Source organism: Nerophis ophidion, linkage group LG08, assembly GCF_033978795.1.
Source record: "Nerophis ophidion isolate RoL-2023_Sa linkage group LG08, RoL_Noph_v1.0, whole genome shotgun sequence".
NCBI lineage: Eukaryota > Metazoa > Chordata > Actinopteri > Syngnathiformes > Syngnathidae > Nerophis > Nerophis ophidion.
Genome location: NC_084618.1, coordinates 57141815 through 57158891, shown reverse-complemented (window position 1 = coordinate 57158891; position 17077 = coordinate 57141815). Strand labels below are relative to the sequence as shown.

The 17077-nt window shown below is 38.8% G+C and overlaps 1 protein-coding gene across 9 annotated transcripts in view; it reads right to left on the bottom strand.

The window, feature by feature from the left end:
- The window catches only part of arhgap17a (Rho GTPase activating protein 17a), a 56499-nt gene that overhangs the window by 13660 nt on the left and 25762 nt on the right, over positions 1-17077 (bottom strand). For 6 of the 9 annotated variants that reach the window (XM_061909042.1, XM_061909035.1, XM_061909037.1 and 3 more), the window contains exons 2-11: positions 15496-15535; positions 7840-7944; positions 7659-7691; positions 7144-7220; positions 5342-5453; positions 5143-5219; positions 4915-5032; positions 4238-4306; positions 3972-4053; positions 1349-1476 (exon numbers count right to left, since the gene is read on the bottom strand). In XM_061909042.1, coding sequence (XP_061765026.1) covers positions 1349-1476; positions 3972-4053; positions 4238-4306; positions 4915-5032; positions 5143-5219; positions 5342-5453; positions 7144-7220; positions 7659-7691; positions 7840-7932 — 789 coding nt within the window. In that variant the 5' untranslated portion in view covers positions 7933-7944; positions 15496-15535. The remainder of the gene's footprint in view (positions 1-1348; positions 1477-3971; positions 4054-4237; positions 4307-4914; positions 5033-5142; positions 5220-5341; positions 5454-7143; positions 7221-7658; positions 7692-7839; positions 7945-15495; positions 15536-17077) is intronic. The other 3 variants (XM_061909039.1, XM_061909040.1, XM_061909041.1) reach the window with 1 other exon arrangement.

Here is a 17077-nt window from a genome sequence, read left to right as displayed (position 1 = left end):
TCTTAGGTAGGGATTGTAAATGATAGGCAACATTTGAAAAAAGTGCAGTTTCCCTATATTTATTTGATTCTTTGATAATACAAAAGGAGGAAACAAACTGGCAACTGGATTATCTGAAAAGAAAAAAAGGCCAATTTGATCTGTTGTGGGAAAAATTCTGCTTGACTGATACAAAAAGATAATTAGGAATATATTTTACGTCATAAAATATGACATGTTTCTAACAGGAAACATGGAAGCAGAGTAGGGATGTCCGATAATATCGATAAATGCTTTAAAATGTAATATTGGAAGTTATCGGTATCTGTTTCATGATTATCGGTATGGGTTTCAATATGTAAAATGTCTTACTCTTTAAAATGCTGCTGTGCACACGGACATAGGGAAAGGTACAGAGCGCCAATATTCCTTAAAGGCACTGACTTTGCGTACCAGCCTAGTCACATGATATCTACAACTTCTCACGCGTACATGTTAATGCAAGGCATACTTGTTCAACAGCCATACACGTCACACTGAGGGTGGCCGTATATACAACTTTAACACTGTTACAAATATGCGCCAATCTGTGAACACACACCAAATAAGAATGACAAACACTTTTGTCCCTCCCAACCCTGTCCCAAATTCCAAGCTGCTGTTTTGAGGCATGTTAAAAAAATAATGCACTTTGTGACTTCAATAATAAATATGGCAGTGCCATGTGGGCATTTTTTTTCTATAACTTGAGTTGATTTATTATGGAAAACCTTGTTACATTGTTCAATGCATCCAGCGGGGCATCACAACAAAATGAGGCATAATAATGCGTTAATTCCACGACTGTGTATATCGGTATCGGTAATTAAGAGTTGGACAATATCGGAATATCGGCTATCGGTAAAAAAGCCATTATCGGACATCTCTAAAGCAGGGTTTGTTGGAAAAGGAGCTGCAATTGTCATTTGTGAGTGTAAAGTGGGATAAACTTGCATATTTTGAATCAATGCATTTAAATGAAATGCATTGCTCTGTTTTCTACTCCAAGAAGCCTGAACATTACAAAATACATCATTTGTGAAATTTGGGCCACTTTCACAAAGTGGCATAGATTGGTTCTGAAGAAAAACAGTTTGGAAAAGAGAACCTAGACCATCCCCGCATGTATACAATTTGTGTTCTTCTCTTTTCATTTCCACAATTCTTTGCTGACCAATCGATGAATATGTTGTCAAGCTCCACTTTTTAGTACTGTACCATGTGGTTTGTCCCCCATCAAAGGAGAAAAGATTAAAAAGCAGAAACAAAACAACACATTTTGAGCAAAACCTGTCAGTTTTGACAACTCCACACTACTTCTGCCAATTACCTCTTCTGTCATCCCAGTCTCTAACAGCATCATGACACAGGCCTCTATGGGCAGGGCTATCTCCCTTCCACTCCTTTTCAGGTGTTCATCCAGCGCTGTGCCAAAGGCGGGTTTCTCCATCCATGTGTCTGAGAACAAAGTATGAAAAATTTTTGTGACTTAGTTCAACAAATGCTATGTCATTTAACTTCTCAATTGTATGAACAATTAAAAAAACAAAGTAGAAACGCATACATGGAACACTTGTCTTTCCCATAGGTGTGTAGATCTGGCCTGGAACTGGTCTGGATATCATATCCCGCGACCCAGAAAAGGGAATAAGCGGTAGAAAATGGATGGATGGAGGTAGGGTTGTTCCGATACTAACATTTTGGTACCGGTACCAATATGTATTTCGAAACAGTACTTTTTGAAATGAAGAGGAAATTATTTATCCTAATTTGTCCAAAAATAGTCTTTATTTTTTGTTACCAAGTCTGCCATGATTGGAACACAAACAAGCGTTTTGGATCCGAAAGTAGGAACACACATTGTCGAACGTGCGCTGCTATAGAAACGGAAATCAAAGCGCGGCAGAAGTCAGTCCCGGCATTGAATAAAATTATCAAAATAAGGTAAATATTGAACGTATTACATATTTTTATGAATGTGTCAGTTACTACATTATATATAGACTTACAGTGTGTATTGCAGTTGTCTTAGTGGGCTTTGAAGGCTACACCAATGACATCTTCCAAGCGTTTATAATCCTGTGTGTTCTTGTCTCTCATAATTATTTAAAACGATAAGCAAAATTCCCAAAAACTGCAGTTTCCCTTTAAGGGCTATTGGTGTAGAATGAGGACGCGTTGTTGTGTCCGTGTATTGAAAACAGATCAAGACTTGTGCGCTTGTGCACAGGTGCCAAACTCAAGAACCGGGGCACACATCTGGCCCGCCACATCATGCATGCAAATTTAGTTTTTAACTCAATATTATTTGATCCAACATGCTATTTTAAGTTATATTTATTCAATGAAAAGCTTTTCAAATTGATTAGAATTATTCAGCCTGTTGGTAAACAATGATAATATTCAAATGAAGGGGCAATTGTGTAACATAAAGTGGTCCCCTGAGGGTGTCTTTAACTGTGATGTGACCCACAATAACAATTAATTAGATGCCTTTGTGCTAGAGCGAGGATATATTGTTGTAATTGAGCCTGTTGATGGCGTAAGGTTTGTAAAAAAAAAAAGTTAAAAAGGGTGTCAACATTTTTCTATACACTACATAATTTATGTCTATGTGCATGACTGGGGAACTAGTCAAGTATGTTTTTATCAGTCGGTCTTTAAAATAATTGCGCGGGTCTGGATGCTTGATTTTCAGATATATCGCCTAGTTGGACATATACACAGTATATACACAGTATATATATATATATATATATATATATATATATATATACACCATATATTAGGGCTGTGAATCTTTAGGTGTCCCACTATTCGATTCTTGCGGTCGCGATTCGATAATATATCTATTTTTTCAATTCAACGCGATTCTCGATTCAAAAAGATTCTGTATTCATTCAATACATAGGATTTCAGCAGGATCTACCCCAGTCTGCTGACATGCTAGCAGAGTAGTAGCTTTTATAATTGTAAAGGACAATGTTTTATCAACTGATTGCAATAATGTACATTTGTTTTAACTATTAATCGAACCAAAAATATGTGAAAACATTGGACACGGGGTGTTGTCAAACTTATGAGATGCAAGTGTAAGCCACTGTGACACTATTGCTATAAATGTCTAATGGTAATGTCAATGAGGGATTTTTAAACACTGCTATGCTGAAATTATAACTAATATTGATACTGTTGTTGATAATATTCATTTTTGTTTCACTACTTTTGGTTTGTTCTGTGTCGTGTTTGTGTCTCCTCTCAATTTGTTGGATTGATTAAAAAAAAAAGTAAAGAAATTAATTTAAAAAAAAAAAAAATTTTTTTAAATGAGAATCGATTCTGAATTGCACAAAGTGAGAATCGATATTCGTATTCGAATCGATTTTTTCCCACACCCCTAATATATATATATATTTTGAAAGGGATAAGCAGTAGAAAATGGATGGATGGATATATATATACCTTTGGCAAGGAATGTTTAAGGCACCATTTGCAAAGCGGTGCTTAACCTTTCTTGTTTGCTTTGAAGCGAAATATCGCGCTTCCTGCACCCCCTTAATAAAGAAGTTAAAGTTACCGCTTCTGCCATTTTCCCCTCTTTTGTCTTTTTTTCCCCCTCCTGGCCCATTTCTCCATGTTTCCGCTCTCTGTGTTGGCTCACGAACTATGCAAAGGCTCATATTACCGGCAACGTAATTTGTATGAAAGAAAGAAAATACTGGTATTTTTCAAAGGCCATGTGGTACCTTTTATAATTAGTTATTACCCCAGTACTTTGATAATACTGGTCTAGTCAGAGGTTAACAAACAAGTGAGGAGTGATTGTGATTGCGAAAGAATGAGAGAGGCCGTAATGAGTCTCATATAGTGCTCATTACAATCATATCTTGTAAAAATAATGTTTCAATTGTTTAATATTAGGCTACAAGTATTTTGCTGTTAGCTGTATTTACCTTGCTGAGACTGGATGTTTGGCAAGACACTCTCCAGAAGAGTGAGAGATTTTCGGTGGTATTCTGCCTGCGCTTCCAGGAGCTACAGGAAGAGAAAGAAGAAGAGAAAATGATGAATGCTGCAGAATAAGACAAACCAAACAGGAAAGTAAGGCTGGCCTTCACTCTGCTTTCAAAGTGACAAGACAGCTGTGAGTATTCCAGCAGCATTCAAGCCAATATATTTTTCATTTGTCAAGCGTGTTGAATCACTGCACTGCACTCACCGTTACAAAATAGCAGGCATAGTCTCCTTCTTTTGAGAAGAAACTGTACATGTCTGCAGCAAGCTGGTCCTGGAATGAGAAATATACAGTGTTTAAAGTGCAAGTGTAATAAGTAGGAACTCAGTACAAATTAAATTCAAAAGAATTTAAAACATATCCTGACTAAAATACATTACATAAATGCTCAGTAATGTAAGCTGCAATGACCTGTGCACTATGTCAGCCAAAAAACCTCCTGCTATACATGTTGAGGAGGAAACACAAGGCTCTAACGCTTCCTGGGCAGAAAACCTGACACACATCCTGCAGCAAAGGGACATTAAACTCACCAATAACCAACACAGATAGACTTAGGCATTCGGCGATGACAAGACATTTTTAATTATCCGCCTGCCTCAGCAAACCTGGAGCAGAAAGCCCAAAAGGTCTTGGAATGTTCACTTGCTGTAATAACTTTTTTACAGGCGAAATGTTTGGCCGGACCCAGTTTCTTCTTTTCAGTCCTAGGATGCTATAAAAGACCACTGGCCTTCATTGTCATTGAGGAGTCACCTGATCTAGAAGTATACGAGGCTGTATAAGTCACACGGATGCTATGTTGTCAGAAGGGTTTTCATGGCTGTATTATAGCCCAAATAGCTGGAAATTGGTGGTTAACAAGAACATATTGTTAATACCTTGCAAAGCTCCACTTTGTTCATGGCCTCATCCAGCTCCTCCTTGAGTAGGTCAGCCTTGGCTGTCAGTGCTTGAGTGTTTGTTCCTGAGATTATTGACTTGGTCGCCTGCAACCATCTGTGTTTGGACGCACACACATAAAAGAATTAGCTTGTCTTCAAAAGTAACTTCACAAGTAAGGGTGCACTCAGATTCAGGCCACAGTGGTAGCAAGTGTTAATACAAACCTTGCTCTGGCAGAATCATAGTCCAGCACCAATTTGGCCAACTGTTTCCTTTGTTTCAGGATGTTGGGGATGTCCACCTACAGAAACCAATCAAAAAGAAAACAATAAGACAATAAAAATATGTGTCCTGATGTCAGACATTTGTGTTAACACTAAAGCAGGAATATGACTAATGTCCAGCTGCTGTTTGAGGTCTGACCTCTGCAAGTTGGCTGAGAGGATCCAAAACGTCTTTCTCTATCTGCAGCTCATGTTGCATCAGTTCGGATGCCAAACGGCTCTCTGCATCACCGCAAACCTCCATCATCTTCCTGTCAACACATAATAGTACATAAGGGAAAAGCATGTTTAGGGTGTGTACTAGATATCATCCGTGTTTATATCAGCACAATGAAGGAGGGCTCAAGAAGGCTATACCATGGACCCTCAGTAGGTTGCCCATGGTTCACATCTGCCTTGCTAAAGACTTTTATGTGGCCCACCAAACATGACCCAAATAAGGAAACATTTCATTCAACAAGAGAGGTGCTTATTCATGCGGTACTTTTCAGAATGACACAGTAGTAGAAGAAGACGGCTCAAATTAAGAAGAGGAATACATTTGGTGCTACCTGTTAGGTGGCGGTATGTATCGTAACTCTGTACGAATTAAACACTTTTGACAGTGTTTTCCTGCATTTACTCTTGTAATTCAAATGAAAGTGGTCACAAAAGACGAAGGATTCATCGTAAAACCGCAGATACTGACACGCAAGGGACCTCCACGAGCCCGAGGATTGGGCAATAATATCACGTTAAAAGGTGAGGTGGGGAAGCAAGCAAAACAACCCCACAAACTCTGCTTTTGACGAGCTCGAATAATGACTAATGATAGTGCTAAGAAGCAGAGCTTTGTAGACCGTCTTATGTCGTTTGTTAAAGCAGGAATGTCAAAAGTGCGGTGTTATAGCCTTACTAAAACATTACTTGCACATACTGTATGCAATGGCCAATTAGGCCAATGACACAATATAATGTATACACGCCACTACCACTTCCAACCTGACCCTCAAAAATGCTGGTCTTTGGACAAATGCAATTGAGCACCTTTGGACTATACTAATGTATATGCTTTTCTTCTGTTTCTAATCAATAACTGAATGTCACATTGTATTACTGTGATTGAGATCAATTGAAAGTTGATGCAAATGCATCAGAATATCATCCAGTGCATTTTCTCTTCACCATTATTTTCAGACAGAAGTGACAGATAGCTAATTTCAGAAACATAAAAAGATTTTTACATTCCATTTCATGCATTTGGCTTCGCCACAGGGAATGGTCGAATCTTCAAGACTAGATGTTTAAAAAGAAACTGCATTTTTTTGCAAATTTTACCTATCCTTCACAATCATATAAAACACATGACGACAAAGTTACGTTTTTTAATGCATTTCAAATATTAAATAAACATAAATAAAAGTCAGCTTACAACGCAGCCAATGGGAGCGCCACCACTTCACCCACAAAATCCGATAAACCACCATTCAAATAGCGCCCACAATACTCAATTAACATTTCGTGACTTAAATATTCAACTAAGTATTAGTGATATTGTTATTATAAGCGCTAACGCAAATAAACTATGTATAGCAGCAACGTTATCACTTCCGTGTGTACCTATGTTTTTACATCATTGAGTGGTCTGATGCTTTCTTGCTCCCTGTAAGTTTCTTGTAGATAATCAATGATGTATCTCACTTGAAAAGTATATGATTCAGGACATAATTTGACAAGTTGGGACACTTTGACAGCCATTTAAATCCTGGAACTGGCAAGAACGACACAAAAAGCGCCTCTTCCAAAAAAAGTGCAGCTTCCCTTAAAGGTCCCACAATGACTATTTGTCTTGAATTTGTAACCTCATCCTTAACACTTCCTGAGGAACAGCTGGCCTGTAAAGAAACCTTTGCCACTGACAAGCTAATGATTATCCGAAGTGTTAATTAATGATGGACTCACCCTATTAAAGAGTCTTCTCCGAGCTGGTTACCCCCTTCTACCATAGCCTGAGACAACGCTGTCAGAGGAAGCTTTTTCTGCGGTGAACATGAACAAATGTGGAAGAGGCACACATGCAAACATTGATTAGTTTAAAACTTACACATAAACCATTTTAAAATAATAAGCTATTCAATGCTATTTTGCTATTTAAAAGTGTGAGATGGAGCCCAATGGAAAGGTCATCAAAACTTTCCATTGAGTGAGTACTGGTACATTCAAAAAGTCAGGAAGAGGAAGTGAATTTTCTTAGAAAATTGGAGGAGGTAAATGTTATTGGGATACATGAAACAACCAGGAGAAGAGAATCTATCAAGTAAAGTGTTGTGTCCCAGAACCTTTGAACAATGCAGAATGTCCAACAACCCATTTTAAAGGAGGAATAAACCCAGTTGTCATGCACAGAGATTCTACTGGAAGTGAATGCGGAGCAGAGCAATGAGGTAGAGGTGAAATACTTCATTGTTTTCTTTTACCTGACCATTTCCTGTATAGAGGCGTGGTACGGACTGCAGTACATGTTGGAATGTGTGGGGCAAAAAAAAAAACACAGAAGATACATCATGTCTATTTGGATAGTTCTAAGGCATTGGCAATAAAAAAGGTGCTGCACTGCTAACATTTTCACTTCCACAGTTAATCCAAAAGTCAACTCACATGTCTTTTCTCAGCATCTGCGCCAATATGTCCCTGTAGCCATGAGACCATCCTTTTGTGTGTGTTGTGGGACACCACACGCACCAACTCCATCCTTCGTTCAATCTGTGCAGAAGACAGGATGCAACAATATTGAGTTACATTGTAGCTTATCGCCTTCAAATTATGTGTAATCCAGGGTTAAGTGCTCGTTGGATCATATTTTGTTCAGTTTATTCTGGCAATAGTTTACATTTAAATGTCACCAGCACTGCCATAGTAAAGCAACACAGTAATGTGTTAATGGCTAATGAGGTTGAGCTCAGAGCATAGATTGGATTTGTAGCTGCCCTTGAGGGGTGTTAGAGTTCAGCGTTGAACCGTGATCGATGAGACTGGTCCCTGCGAAGTGGCAGTGGAATGTTATCTTTGAAGCGCATGCTCTTCGGAAGTGCTTCCATAGCAACACTCACTGGGCTTCGCACAGAACTGAGACATTCATTACTGTTTAAAAAAGGTTTCAAAGTGACACAGGCTTTCTCCTGTCTGTGGCCAAGCGATACAGATGCCCTCTGTGTTTGAGATATAATACTGTCATTGATGAGCTGGGAGTCACATCTATTCAGGCTGGATGCCAAGTGAAGCTGTGCACTTTCCTTGTGATGCCAGGTGCTTGACTGAGACAGCCAGTGTCAACAATGTGCACGACATTTCCGTCACTTTTTCCACACTAAATAAGAATCAAAATTGTTTATCAATGATGATCTTGGCAGTGCTTAACAGACACACTACCAAAAAAGGGAGAAAGATGTGCCTGTAAGGCGGCATACAGGGGCAAACATCAACTGAAAGTTTTAAAACAATGTTCCAAATTTACATAAGAATTGAGCTGGGCGATATGGCCTTTTATCAATTTCTCGATATTTTAGGGCCATGTCACGATACACGATATATATCTCGATATATCGCCTTAGCTTTGAATTAACACTTGATGCTTCTAATCAAACCAGTATGATGATTCTATACGTATACATTAAAACATTCTTGTTCATACTGCAATAATTTATGCTAATTTTAAACTTTCATGCAGGGAGGGAAGTCAAAACTAAGTCAATTTACCAAATCTTTATTTATTAAACAGTTATTAAGAAGTGGCACAAACGTTCATGTAATTTCAAAACAGAAAGTGCAACATTGTCAGATATTTTAAAACAAGCTATTAGTGCACTTAAGTGCATGATGTCACTAAGATGACATATCAAAACAACGCTAAATTAAAGTGCACTTTTTGTACAGAACGCCACTACAATATATTAAAACAAATAAAGTGCACTTTTGTGCATGATGTCACACAAGATATTTAAAAAACTGTAAAATAAAAATTTGCTGCAAAATAGGAAATCAAATAGTGTATGTCCTTCGCTATGTGGTAGGTTACTGTGGACGTTATCTCCTGTTTTTAACTATTTTTTTCATACGGTGTTGATCTGGACATGTAAGACAATTGGGTCATTGCCGGTTGCTTCGACATTTTGTTAGTGTGGCACCGGCCAGAGATGTGGACATGCGGAGTTTCAAGCACTCTTCATTCTCTAGCGGGTGACTTTTTAAATGATAGTACAAATTAGTGGTGCCGGTACTTTTTGTAGCAACACTTTTGCCACATATTTTACATATAACTGTTGTCTCCTCAACATCTTCCCGCTTGAAGCCAAACTACCGCCAGACAATGTACCCCGTGCTGTTTTTCTTGGAAATGAATTATTCTTCCTCCATTTGTTACCAGATTTGCATCTTCTCTCTCTCGAATTACCACTTGCACCTCTCCGCTTGAACCACCTGCCACAGCTAACTTTACCCATGCCGCTACCTCTCTGCTCGGCGAGTGTGTATGACGTTGCACGCGCGACAGTATGTGACCTATGTAAGATGGTGTGCTTGTTTTATCTCTGTGAAAAAGAAAGACAAGAAAGAGTGAGAAAAGCCTGTAGTGTAATGCCCACAGCTGAAAGCCACTGCGTGCGAATGTATACTTGAATACTCACAAAAAAGTAATTTTCTACACCGCACAGAGACAAACCCGCGATATATTGAGCATATTGGATATATCGCCCAGCCCTACATAGAATCACTGAGGTCTGGAGGGTACGCAGAGCAGAAACACAGAGTGACAAGAAGTGCAAAAGGGAGGATCAACCAAAATACCAGACAATTGTGTTCCAAAAACAGAACAGAGCCAGAATTCCACAGCAGATATCAGTCTCCCCATCTCTTTTTTGCCTCCCACTGTTCTTGTGCTCTTACGTCACTCGTGACCGATGGAGGCCTCCGGTATTCCCAAAACAGCTGGGTCAAATGCAAACTTATCCAACAGAGAGAGAGAAAGAGAGAGTGAGAGAGAGAGAGAGAGAGAGAGCGAGAGAGAGGGAGAGAGAGAGAGAGAGAGAGAGAGACATTCACAATATAGGCATGTTGCACTGGTAGAGTTGAGTCCAGTTAGCAGTTAGGCACAAAACACAGAAGGGTATTCCCATTCCACTGGAAAAAAAAAATTTGTATCATTTGTGCGTCATTAGGAAATATTTTATGTCAATGTCATAGAAGAAAGCACAGAACACCATAGCATAACATACTGCATGTCATAAGCAGTTAAAGGGTAACAGCAGGGTGTGTTCTATTAAACAAGTGGACAATCCTATGACATATTACAGGCCAGGGAATCCCACAGCAAGACAGAGAGGCTGCTTGTCTGGTTGCGCCCATTTGTTTACTGGTTTCCAAGAGAAAGGTGTGGACAAGTTTGAAATGAAAAGCAAGCATGACACACAGGCTGGTTTTAGACAATGACCTATTAAAAGGCACTAAATATCTGCTGTTTGCATCAAATTAAATGTGACATGAGTTGGTTGCCAGCCTACCTACCATGCTGCACTTAAATTTTTGAACCCACACTTTTAACATTGCACAAGTAGACTCCTTGTACCTTCCTGTGTAGTTCTGTGGTTTCCCCACTATTATGCGGAGCATCAAGAAATGGGACAGCTGGGAGACTAATGTAACAGAGTGGTTGGGTAGAACAGTATACCATTTAGAGAAGCCAAGAGTGACTAGACTACAGAACAATAATGGCTACAGTTAAGTATAGCTATCCATTTTCTAATGCTTATGTTGGAGACTATACCTCCCTGCTTGGCACTCAGCATCAAGGGTTGGAATTGAGGGTTAAATCACCAAAAATGATTCCGGGGCGCGGCACCGCTACTGCCCACTGCTCCCCTCACCTCCCAGGAGGTGAGAACAAAGGGATGGGCCAAATGCAGAGGACATATTTCACCAGACCTAGTGTGTGTGTGACAATCATTGGTACTTTAACTTAACTTGACTACACGACACCCTAAACTGGTCACCAGTCATTTACAGGGCGATTGAGAATAGGGTACACAGTGGGAATAGATTCCATGTCAGGTGCACAAAAGTGAACCACGGCACTACGCATAGGCAAAATTGAGGGCTAAGATGGGTTAATTAATGGGGGTGTCAAACTCTTTTTCATTGTGGGCCACATTGCTGTTATGGCTGCCCTCAAAAGATTACCAAATTGCCTATGCATTTGATCATTATAGTTTTCTTAAGTATACATTTAATAATAACTTCCAAATCACAAGTCAAGGTGACAGTATTTATATTTGTTTTCACAAAAAATTATTGGAATGTATGTTAATATGGCAGAGGTGTTAGTGCATCTGCCTCACAAAACCAATGTCCTGGATTCGATCCTGAGCTCTGGATCTTTCTGTGGGGAGTTTGCATGTTCTCCCCGTGACTACGTGGGTTCCCTCCAGGTACTCCGGCTTCCTCACACTTACAAAGACACACACCTGGGGATAGGTTGGTTGGTAACACTAAATTGGCCCCCTAGTGTGTGAATGTGAGTGTGGATGTGAATGTTGTCAGTCTATCTGTGTTGGCCCTGTATTGAGGTGGCGACTTGTCCAGGGTGTATCCCGCCTTCCGCCCGATTGTAGCTGAGATAAGCTCAAGCGCACCCCACAACCACAACGGGAATAAGCGGTAGAAAATGGATGGATGGATGGATGGATGTTAATATAATGTTTGTCACATGATCAAAAAATATTAAAGTTAAAAGACATGCAATTGCATACAGTACATGCACATTTTCTGTCAAAATTGGAAGCATAATATTGACAGACATTTAATAAGAAAGATAAAGTGCTTTATTGATACGTTATTTATTGGCTTTCGCATAAAACAAAGCGCCAGATCTGGCCCCCGGGCCTAAAGTTTGACACATGTTGGTAAATGCACCACACTACATCAATCCACAGATATGCAAATATGTCCACTGTGGCCTATGAGCAATATAATGGATAGCATCTAGTGCATCGTTGTAATGCCATGACATAACCTGCTAAATCACAGATTACTGCTTGACTTTGATCTTTTAGCTGTAAAGGACCAATAAATAAATAAATAAATGGGTTGTACTTGTATAGCGCTTTTCTACCTTCAAGGTACTCAAAGCGCTTTGACACTACTTCCACATTTACCCATTCACACACTGATGGAGGGAGCTGCCATGCAAGGCGCCAACCAGCACCCATCAGGAGCAAGGGTGAAGTGTCTTGCTCAGGACACAACGGACGTGACGAGGTTGGTACTAGGTGGGATTTGAACCAGGGACCCTCGGGTTGCGCACGGCCACTCTCCCACTGCGCCACGCCGTCCCTGTACAGTGGTAACTCAATTTACGAGTACCTTAATTTATGATTAATCTGAGATACAAAATGTCTCTCAACTTCTTATGTTTTAATTTGCTAACATATCTTGCATTAGGCACATTTTCACAGTTGGTTGAAGTTACATTTGTAAAAGGATTGTACTGTCTGATCAATAAAGAGTTAATATACTGGTACACCTTGTTACACAGATTGAGTTTAATTCATTTCATTGCGGGACTGCTTTAAGATACGAGTATTTCGAGTTACGAGCTTGATCGTGGAATGGATCGTACTTATAAGTTGAGGTACCACTGCATTTAAAAACAGCTATGTTTATGGCATGAGCTAATCCGAAAGGAGCTGCTCATGTAAATGTTTTGTTTTAACTTTGTTTTTGACAAACAGCATTCACACAAAAATGCACACATTACTGTTGGCAAAACTAAATATTTCTGGCCACCACTGTAACAAAATTGTCAGTAAAACACAGAACATTTCTGCTATCTTTTAAAACAACAGTGTCATATGAAGCTTGGCCCTCTATTCGAAGAAATTTACAATGAGGTGATTCTAAACCCTCAACAGCTGATTCCCAACAGAGGCAGTTCATCTTAAATCAATTGACACATTTGTCAGACATCACAGCAGTCAAACTTAAGACGTCGCCCGCCACATCATTTTATGTGGCCCGCGTAAACCTAAATATCATGTGCCTCAATAAAATACTATTTATAATAAATACAATTCAGAAAAAAAAAAATACTGCATGATAATGCTTATCTTTTAAACCATAATATAATCTGATTATGCGACAAATATTATATTTTATACTTTACAGTACTACGAACAAATTATTTTCAATCTAAAAGTAAATATTTGCTTTTGTCACTTTGACTTACGATCTCAAAGCAAGTTATCTTTCAATTTGTGAGAGTAAAAAATATAATAATTAAATGCATAGACAATTTTGTAATAATATCATTAGGCGATTATATTCATATATATTCACGGTCTGAGAGCGCCTATGACTGCAAAGTGCCCCTCAATGTAAACAAATATGAAACCCGTGCCATAAAACATATTCACTTCATTGCCTCAGTGGTTGTCAAGACCACATGTTTACTGTTTTATGTCATCCAATTACCTTTGTGTTTGTATAAACAAGTTAATGTTTTCACCTGTTCAGAGAGAACTGTTGAGATTACTGTAATGTCGGTTTTGCCAAAGCAAAAACCAGCAGACTTTGTTTGATTTGAGTCCTTGACACCATCCAGTTGCTCACAAAGAGGCTTAAGTGCTAGAATACCTTCACTTAACAGACACAATCTGGTGTTAACCCCACCTTCTTCCCCAGACAGCCTCAAGATAGCCGCATAGGATGCCCGAAAAACTGTCTGCTCCAGAGGTGTTGACATTAAAAAAAGAGAAGATACACAGCACACCCACGACTACAGTGAACTATGGCCAGAGTGCTGTCTTCATTGTTAGTGTGGAAGTGTTTCACAACTGTATCAGTCAACAATTCTCAGTCCATTATTGAGGTGGAGAAAAGACAAAATAAGTTGATGGTATCGAAAAAAAACAATGGAACTACTAAATAGGAAATTCATATAATGTTTTGTCTTTACAATGTAGCCTTGGTTTGTAGTCTCTGTAGTACGTGCGGGGAAAAAATGAAGCAATGCAATGCATGAGAGCACAATGTATTAAAAAAAAAAAAAATAAAATAAAAGTAACAACTACTTGTGGCAGAATTAATAAAACAACAACTACTTTGGGACAAAAGATGATCCAGAACCTTATCTTTCTGAGCCTGGATATACGAAGGATGAGTTACAAGTTTTAGAAGCTGAGCCATAAGCAGATCCAGCTCTACAGAAACATTAAGCACCATGTAGCAGTATTGGTAAGTGCTAAACAAGAAATACAAACATAACAAAACAATCCCTTACTGTACAATGTCTACTCTCACCGGGATGTTGACCGATGGGATTTTCATATATTTCAGCACAAGACTTGACATCATAATCCTCACTCGTCAGGTAAAAAAAAAAAGAAAGCTGGTAGCAAACAGTGTCTTCGGGTATAAGTTGTATTTCAAAGTTGACCAACTTCTTGACTTACGGCCACAAGTTTCCACTATACAAGTACTGAGAGACATGATTTATAATCTGGAACAATCTTTAACCAGCTCAGAAGCAATACAGCAGATCACCGGCTCAGTATGATGCTCTAGTTTGATTAACTTGCAGGTCACGGCATGTAAATGAAGCATTGTTGGCGGTTTTTGTATGTCTTTTGGAGGGCTTTATAGGCGGAATGGATTAATCCAATTAGCAACATTGTTAGCCACCTAATGCTTGAGTTTTCTTGCAATTCACAATACACAAAAAAGAGAAACAGATGTGTTCTTTTCTCACTCACATAGAGATTGAATTAACAGTAAAATTCCAAAAAGTGTAGTTGCATTTTAAAAGGCAAAGTTACTTGAAAATCATTTTATGATGCGAATTTGAAACCCCCAATCATGGATACTTCTGAGTAAATCCCTTTGTTTATTGTTGTTTTATTTAGCAGACAGAAGAATTCCAGATCGTAAAAAAAAAAAACAACTAAAAAAACAATACATAGGATAAGAAATATAAGTTGGTAAGGCTTGGGTGGAAATAAAAGTTACAGTATTTACAAAAAAGGCTCACCGTATTTAATTTCAGTGTTTTTATAAAGTGTGATTGAGGAAGCGGGTTCATAGGTTTTTTAAAGAAAATGTACAGGTGAACTTGTAAATAACATTAACATGAAGTATTTGGAGACTATAAATAATTTTGCAGCAAAATATTTTCAAGCATAATTGCGGCCAACACACTAACAGATGCAGCCTTTCCCAGGATGAGGTAAGAGCTTGTCACAGCTTTACCAAGTCAGATTAATAGTTTACCTGTAAAAGGTCATCGCTGAGAACTTCTGTTTTCTCCGCTCTGTGGGTGTGAAAGGAAAACAGAAAGATCAGTACTGTCAAATAGAAGACAGTAAGGGTAATGAGCAATACTGCAGAAACACTGCTGTGCGTAGTGAACTTGAACCAAAACAGTGCCTCGGGAGACTCAGCACTTCGTGACACAAAACATCTCGAGGTTATACAAATGCACCATCAAAAAAATAAACATGTACCACAATCTGTCAGACATGTAAGACAATACCAATGCAGAAGTTTAGCACAGGTTTAGACAGCAGAGCTCAAATTATTTTGTTTTGCCTCAGCTGCAGTTGGCCTGCTGTGACTCATGCAAAGCATCAACACAGCAGTGCCCTGCCAGAGCCTAATAATAGTATACTAATAGTTGGGCCTGGTGAGGTCAGACAGATTAGATTCACTTAAAGGGAGAGGGCAGGGGAAATAGCTAATGCTTGCTTAGCAACACCTTCACATTAACTGGTAACTTTAATGGCTAGCTGAACCAAATGAAACTGGTCGAATTAAGAGTTATTTGACAAAACGCTGACTTAGCAAATTAGCAATGGATACCTGAAGCAGTTGTGTGCAAATCATACCTTGTGCAAAGCTAAATAAGAGCACTGACATTGTATAACATTTGCATAATCTGATTGACTGTTGAAGTGATTGGTTGTGGTTGGCTAATCTTTTATTTCTGGACCCAGCTCCGCTAATACATTATTTATTGGCCGGGGATGGAATACACAATGAATGTTTACATTTAAATGTGTCATACAAATATAAATACCACCAGAAAAGCCATGCCCTATTTCCCAATAGTAAGGAATCCTATTAAAAAAATTCTGACCCCAGACGGTGATCCAAATCACTCCAAAAAGGCAATATCACATGTTCCTTATCCCATTTCTTGTATTTCCCATGACTTTTTAAACTATGTTACTATTGTTCTATGGCGGAATTGAATAAACCAACAAATTATATAAATACACCCTTCGGTCAGTTACCCACTCTTAGTCTCTATGGGTGGGGGCGGGGTTGATAGCATACACACACAGAAAAGTTGAGCCTCGTAACATAAACGTAAGGTAACGTGAAAGAAATGATCCAGATCACTTTTTCCTTATCTCATTTGTGACATTTTTTAAAAGTTTAATAAAAATCCACCTAAAACCTTTTGAGTTAAGTCGCTAACTAATGAATTAACTAACTTAAACAGGCGCAGTCGAATACATAACTAAGGTCGGGCTTTGATGTGAACCGAGACTTACATTAAGATTTTCCCGGAACCGTTCACATTTTTAAATGTTGATTCCTATTTTTTCAGGATTAGTCCAAACCCCGATGCGGTTAAGCAGCTACTTCTGTATCTCCATACACATTTTGGAGCCACTCCCCGAAGTCAATAGTCCTCCAAATAAACTAAATTTCTTAAAAGTATAATTTTCACTACGTGACTGGAGGACGATGCTGAACATGTTATAAACAGAGGAGGAACAACCAGGAGGAGGCAAACTAATTGTAAAGATCACCACTAAAGTAGCTGAAAACAACACACGAAAAAAGT